This window comes from Cimex lectularius, unplaced genomic scaffold (genome assembly GCF_000648675.2).
Source record: "Cimex lectularius strain Harlan isolate CLEC.00 unplaced genomic scaffold, Clec_2.1 scaffold74, whole genome shotgun sequence".
Classification (NCBI taxonomy): Eukaryota; Metazoa; Arthropoda; class Insecta; order Hemiptera; family Cimicidae; genus Cimex; species Cimex lectularius.
In genome coordinates, this window is record NW_019392795.1 from 858,940 (window position 1) to 866,224 (window position 7,285).

Below are 7,285 nucleotides of genomic sequence, written 5' to 3' on the forward strand. Positions count from 1 at the left end.
GATCCCCACTGTCCAGATTTTCGTCGGGTTGCGTAGAGTACAGTCGAAGACAAAAGAACCGGACACTCATACTTTTATTCAAACTAAATGTATTATTGCCTTTATATTAATTACAACATACTTATTTTAATATAAACTAAATTAACCTTGATCAAAAATTCATGTTTTTATTTTTTTTTAATAATTTTAATGGTTTGGTAGAAAATTGATCAAAACACCAGAATACTATTTTTTTGATATGAATTTAACTAACTATTTATTACATGGTTTTGCTCATAAAATTTAACTAACAATTCATTTCATGGTTTTGCTCATAAAATTACACCATTTTCGTCGAGTAGCATCAGAACAGGACACCCATTTTTTGTAGTATATTTCAAACTATGCATATGTGATTTTGTCGTTATATTAATTTATTTTATTTTATTTTTATTTTAATATAACCCAAATTAAACGAGATCAAAAATTCTTGAGTTTTTACAAAAATTATTTAAATATGATGGTTAGGCAGAAAATTTATCAAAACACCGGAATAACTTTATTAAAACAATTAAATTATTATTAACAATTAAATTAACTAACAATTTATTACATGGTTGTACTCATAAAATTTAACTTACGATTTATTAGATGGTTTTGCTCAAAATAATGAATGAAGAACAAAAGAGGCATTGCGATTGTGATACACACGCTGTGTGACTGTACGTGGCAGGTGCTTGACGTCGCATAGATGTGCACACCCTACCAAAACATGGCAAGGCGTCGGGGAGCATCGGGTGTGTTCCCAGCTTAATAGATGCCATTTCACGTTACAGCTCCTTAATGGCCAACCGCGAGGACAAGATAACTTGTCACTAGGCCAAGGGAGCATGGAAGGACTAGAAAGATATCTCACCCTAGTATCAAAAAGGTTAAAGGGAGAATTTGGTCACCAGTGACCCTGAAGGGGAAAAAAAAGACCTCTGTGTTCAAGCATCTAGGCAGTTTCACTCTAGAAACAGTCTATTTGTATGGAACAGCGAGGCTACTGTAGGATGGGAAAAAATAATCGACCCAGAAAAGTGTCATTGTGACTCAAATAATTTTCACCATGCAAAAATTAATTAGAACAACTATAAAAATTGGAATAAATGGTAATTATGTTAATTTTAATAAAATATCAAAAACCCTCATTTTTTAAATATATTTTCATTTTATTTACATTTTTTTCACAAAGCAACAAAGACAATGTACACAATTTATCATATCTAATATGTTTTTATGTATGTAAAAAACCTAATTAATAAGTATAAATAATGAACACAACCCAATTTTTTTAACATTTTTTTCTTTTATACCAGAAAAGATCATTTGTCACTAATAAGGAAAACAAATTACTTCACAAAATTATACTATGCAATCTGGCAAGTAACATAAGTAAAACAAAGTTATGTTAATGCTAAAACATATTTTATTCAATAAGAAAAATATCAAGTTGCAAAGTGTTCTGAGTGATTTGTTTTCTCACTCAAATGTTAGTTCATATATAAATAATAATAAAATTCAAGTTTTTAATTGTTTTTTGTTTAAAGAAAACAAAGAGAAAGTGTTTTAAAGTTCATTATTAGTATGTGAACCAGGAGAAAAATTTAACTGAATCAGAAAAAAAAGTTGACGCAGGAAATTGGCTAAGAAAAGCCAAATTATTCATAAATTAATTACCAATTTAACTTAATTTGCAACAAAAACCATTAATCAGGTAAATGCACGAACAAAAAAAGAAAGGAATAAAACAAATTATATACAGTGTATAATATTGAACTGTTTTGGTAATAATATAACAATCTATATATAGTACATATATATATCGTGATTCTTTCACCTTTTTCACATTCTCCAATTGTTTTCTTATTTCAAAATAGTACCTAATAGTTTGTTGTTTTATATAACATAGCTGATGTTCTTGGACCCTGTTGCCCCACTTTTGGTTACAGCTTCTGGATGGACGCTGAATGTTAACTGTTTCCCATTGAGATTTAGCCTGTCTTTCAATATCCTCCTAGAAAAACAAGAAAAACAAATATTAAATAAAACTGTTAATAATGATAGACGTTGCGAATTAGGAATGACGAGACTCACCCTATCGCCATTGCAGTCGGTTTATCCGAATGTGCAGTCCATACGCTAATTCTATCTACTTTCGCCCTTATATTGACAGTGGCGCCACAAATTTCATCTGTATGCTCTTCGAAAGATTCGCCGATTAGACAGAGCATCTAAAAATCAAACAAGAATAATGTGATAAAAAAGGTAGAAATATGCATTTTTTTATGTTGACTGAAAGAGCTGAACATTTCAAAAGAAAGTGAGTTTTTGATACTGCAGAAAGACTTGCAATAAAAAATATTTTATCTAGACCATCTTATCTCCTTTTTATCCTTTGTAAAGACTCTTATTATCAAACACACAATTATCAATCAAAATAATACAGTTAACACAGAATAAATTACTCAAACACAACAGATCTTCCATTATTTACTAATTTATTGTACAATTTTCACTCAGAAATGAAAAGTTACTTGATCTTGAACAATTAAACAGTATTTATGAACACAGTGAAAAGAAATTAATTTTAAAAAAATGCTAAAAAGTAATAAAATAAAAATTACGGAATATGATCCAAGCGTTAGAAGAAGAAAAATCTGCTATATAACTCCCTTGTAAAATAAACTTAAAAGCCGAGTCTATGTATAAATTATATGAAGTATAAAAATTTAAATCTCAACTCACCACTTCAAGCCAGATACTATCTAATTCATAATCTCTCTGTTTTTTGTCTATGCTCATAACCCATCTGCCGCCATGCTCATTCGCTTTGTCTTCCCACGTTGGGCTTATGCCAGTTTTGAATAGATAATAATCATTGCTAATCTTCAGCTCACTCGCTGGCTTAATATGGTTATAAATGCTGTAAAAGAAAAAGAAAAATTTAATAAGATTAAAATCGCCCAGATATAAAAGTCTGGCTGTTAATTTGAACTGTCCCGCTAACCTCCAGAAGTCTTCAACCGTCGCAAAGCTGGTGATCTCTTTTAAATTTTCGAGCCAGGATTTTTTCCTGTCATTATCGTAGTACCAAAGGGACCAACTGTTCTGTAATGGGTGCTTTATGTGTTGGATTTCTTTGTCAGTGGTTTCTTTTGAAGTTTTTTCAGTATCCTGGAAAAAGAGATGTTAATTAAGCATACATATATTTAGTTTTAAGTTAAGATGAACAATCTAAAAGTAAGAATCAACACCCCTAACCATTTGGCCACCGTGGTCTCCCCTTTCTACAGGTCTAAAATAACGGACATGAAAGGGGCAAACTTCTATGATATCTAGCATTATATTATATGCCATTTTAAAGTATCATTGGCTATAAGAGATATAGTATACTACATGCTATAAGAAACATGAGCCCCATGTGTGACTAGCAAGGGTAGATCAGAAAGTATTACTACTGTAATAATAAAAGGGTTTTTCTTGATAAATTGATGGAAATAACATGGACTGTGCTGATCAGTACATCATGGTCCAATTTTGACAAGCTGAACAGAAACATAAAAACAAGCTTACTGCTCAGAATGATTTAAACAAATAAAGAAAAAGAAATTGGTTTTTCTTTTGGGAGAAAATAAGATTGAGTAGACAACTGAGTCAGACAGTACAATCTTGATTCATTTTGGACAGCGGAGCCATTCCAACAATACAAAATACACGTTACAGTTATTTAGTCAATTTAATGTAGGTATTTATGTATGCCACTTGCTTCATATTTGACATGACTGACTTAAAATTAGCATATATTATACGGGTTTTTCAAGATAAATTTATTGTAAGATGGAAATGACATGGACTGAGCTGAACAGCAGATCATGAATCCTGATTCATTTTGGACAGTGGAGCCATTCCAACAATACAAAATACAAATTACAGTTATTTAGTCAATTTAATGTAGGTTTTTATGTTAAAGGCAAGCTTTTTGCCTCCTATTTGACATGATTGACTTAAAATTAGCGTATATTATAAGGGTTTTTCTAGATAAATTTATTGTAAGATGGAAATGACATGTACTGAGCTGAACAGCAGATCATGAATCTTGATTCATTTGGGACAATAGAGCCTTTACAACAATACAAAACAGAAGTTAGTTATTTGGTCAATTTAGAAATTGGCCTCCTATTTAACTAGTGACTAAAAATTGGTTAAATTTTAAGTGTTTTTCTATATAAAGTGATTGCAAGATGATGAAATGACATGGTCTGAGCTGAGGAATCATGGTCCAATTTGGCAAGCTGAATTGAAACATAAGAACAAACTTCTTACTCACAATGATTTAAAAAAAATAATAAATTGATTTTTCTTTTGGGAGGAAATAAGATTGAGTAGCTTTAAAATTGTTTCTTTTTGTAAATAAATTAAAGGTAAGAACTACCAACGACTGAGCCGAACAGTGATATCCTGTTTCATTGTGAACAGTGGAGCCATTCCAACAATACAAAATACTAGTTACAATTATTTATTGCATTTGATTTGGATTTTTATGTTAAAGACAAGCCTTTTGCCTCTTATTTAACATGACTTAAAATTAGCTTATATTATAAGGGTTTTTCTAGATAATTAATTGTAAGATGGAAATGACACGGATTGAGATGAACAGCGGATCATGAATCCTGATTCATTTTGGAAAGTGGAGCCACAATACACAATACAAGTTACAGTTATTTCGTAAATTTGATGTGGATTTTTATGTCAAAGACAAGAAATTGGCCTCCTATTAACTAGAGTGACTAAATATTGGATAAATTTTAACTGTCTTTCTGTATAAATTGATTGCAAGATGATGAAATGACATGAACTGAGCTGATCAGATCATGGTCCACTTTGGACAAGCTGAATTGAAACTTAAAAACTGACAATGATTTAAACAAATAAAGAAAAAGAAATTAGTTTTTTATTAATTGAAAGCTTTTAAGAAAAAAATAAGATTGTGCAACTTTAAGATTCTGTGGTTTTTTGAGCCCTGAAACTTTAAAATAAATCAGGCAAACTGTTCCATGTTTCAGCGTTAGTCCCCACATGAATTTGAACAGTTTTCAAAATCAAATTTTACTTTTGGATACGGTTTATTAGAGAAACGTTTGAGATTTTCAGTAAACACATGTCAAACGTGGGTTAGCAATAGCTGAATAACAAGAGAAATTGGAATAAACGTCTAATCCGGCTAAATTGGAGGGATGTTAAAAGTTGAATACTTTCAAGATGTAGATTGAAAATCAATTTAAAGTTTAAATAAAAGTTGTTTCAGAGCTGTGTTTCTGTCTCCATATGTCAACGAAACCAGACCGAAGAGAAGTTTTAAGATTAGTAAATATTGATGAAAACCTCATACCTGATTTTCGAATTTGGACGAAGTCATTTTTGGTGTAGTGTATTTGTCGTTATACTTAGAATTTTGTACACAACGTAAAAACAAATGCTAAAAGCGGCCTGGGAGAGATGTTGAGAATAGTAAGTCCGGTGAAAAAGTAAACATGTGGGCGGATGGATCGGGGTCTTATTTATAAGCCGGCAGGTAGGTAAGACGTTAAAAAAGGGTCTCACCGACTAATCCACCTTTCACTCCATAGAAAAATAAAACCCTAAGCTAAAAATAATGGATTTAAAGGATTACCTCTTCAATTTTATTCCCTGCCATGTTTCCTTCGCTTTGTTCGTAAAAGGTCCGCCTTGAAATTAACCGATAAGACAGGGGGGAAAATGCCGGTGAACGAAAGGAAATTCCGGCCGCGATTTTGAAGACGCGATCCTGAAAAAACGGAAAAAAAGGGGAAGAAAAACGAAAAAAATTTCCTGACGAGTTCTCTCGACCCGGACGTACGTTTGGTGGTCGGGCTGAGCGATCAAAGTAGGCGAAGTCTACACAGTGCCTTCTTTAATAAGTCCGCAAGTACTTTCGAGTCGACGTTTTACAAAGTTTCAGACGGAACTTCGGAAAATCCATTTTTTTAAAAGGATTTTCAAATTCGATTTTATGAAAATGTCATATAAGCAAGTGGTTTTTCACTCATCTGGAGTTGAAAACCATGCAAAATTAGGGTTATAAAAATTGCGTCATCACGTCCGTTTTGGACGTAGCCACAGCGGGTTGATCAATATTGACCATAAAAGTGATGATTTCGCTCCAGACCGGTTGACCAAAACACATTTTGTAATATGTTTACAGAATAATAAAATATTTTTGACTAAAGAAATTCAAATTCTTTGAAATATAGCACGATCTAGTTGTATTATGTAATTCTGCTTTTTTTCACAATTAACAGGAACCGTAACGGCGTCACACGTCCTTTTGGATCGTAAAATTGATCAATATTGACCTTAAAACTGATTACTACGTGGTTCACAAAAACTGATGATTTGGCACCAATCCGGTTGCCCAAAACACGTTTCATTTTTGTTAATTAATGAAATATATTTCAATCATTTTATTCGATATTTACCGGGTTTTTTTGTCGCTTTGTTCTGTGTATTATACATAATTACGTTTTTCTACAATTAGGGATGGCGAAATGGTTTCAATGTCCAAAAAGGACATATTAACAGCAAAATTGATCAATATTGACCTTAAAACTGATGATTTGGCTTCAGGCCGGATGCCCAAAACACATTTCATTTTTATTGTTAATTAATGAAATATATTTCAATAAAGTAATTCATTATATTTTATATTTACGGTTTTTTTTCGCTTTGTTTTATGTGCAAAATACATAATTATGTTTTTCTACAATTAAGGATGGCTAAATGGGTTCGTTGTCCAAAAAGGACATACTAACAGAAAAATTGAACAATATTGACCTTAAAACTGATCACAAGGCGGTTCACAAAAACATGTTCCGCTATGATTAATAAAATATATTGATATAAAAATGCATATTCTTTGAAATATAAATATGTTAATATTTTTGTTCTTTTCGAATCTTTGTTCGTTTAGGACGTTGTCAAAGCAGATAGATTAATATTGACATAAAATTGATAATAATGGATCCAGGACGTCACATTTCATTATTATTGATGCTTAATCAGCAGTTTGGTCAATATTGACTAAAAAGTTGATGATTTAGCTCCAGGCCGGTGGGCCAAAATATTTTTTATTATTATCAAAACTTAATAAAATTATTTATTTGAATAAAGTAATATTTTATTTAAAATTTTGTTATTAGATTATATTACGTTTTTCAACAATTAAGGAATACTAGATGCTTCA

The 7,285-nt window shown here is 31.3% G+C and overlaps 1 protein-coding gene across 2 annotated transcripts; it reads right to left on the reverse strand.

The window, feature by feature from the left end:
• Positions 1–1,767: 1,767 nt before the first annotated feature.
• Positions 1,768–6,103, reverse strand: LOC112127283 (eukaryotic translation initiation factor 4E-like). Of its 2 annotated transcripts, none has more exons than XM_024227986.1 (5): positions 5,696–6,103; positions 3,032–3,198; positions 2,770–2,947; positions 2,119–2,255; positions 1,768–2,038 (listed from the first exon to the last, which is right to left on the reverse strand). In XM_024227986.1, exons 1-5 carry the CDS (start codon positions 5,717–5,719, stop codon positions 1,921–1,923), a joined length of 624 nt encoding a protein of 207 aa, XP_024083754.1. In that variant the 5' UTR covers positions 5,720–6,103; the 3' UTR covers positions 1,768–1,920. The 2 variants fall into 2 exon arrangements, with proteins under 2 accessions (XP_024083754.1, XP_024083753.1); XM_024227985.1 differs by lacking the exon at positions 5,696–6,103 and adding an exon at positions 5,414–5,660.
• Positions 6,104–7,285: the final 1,182 nt, after the last annotated feature.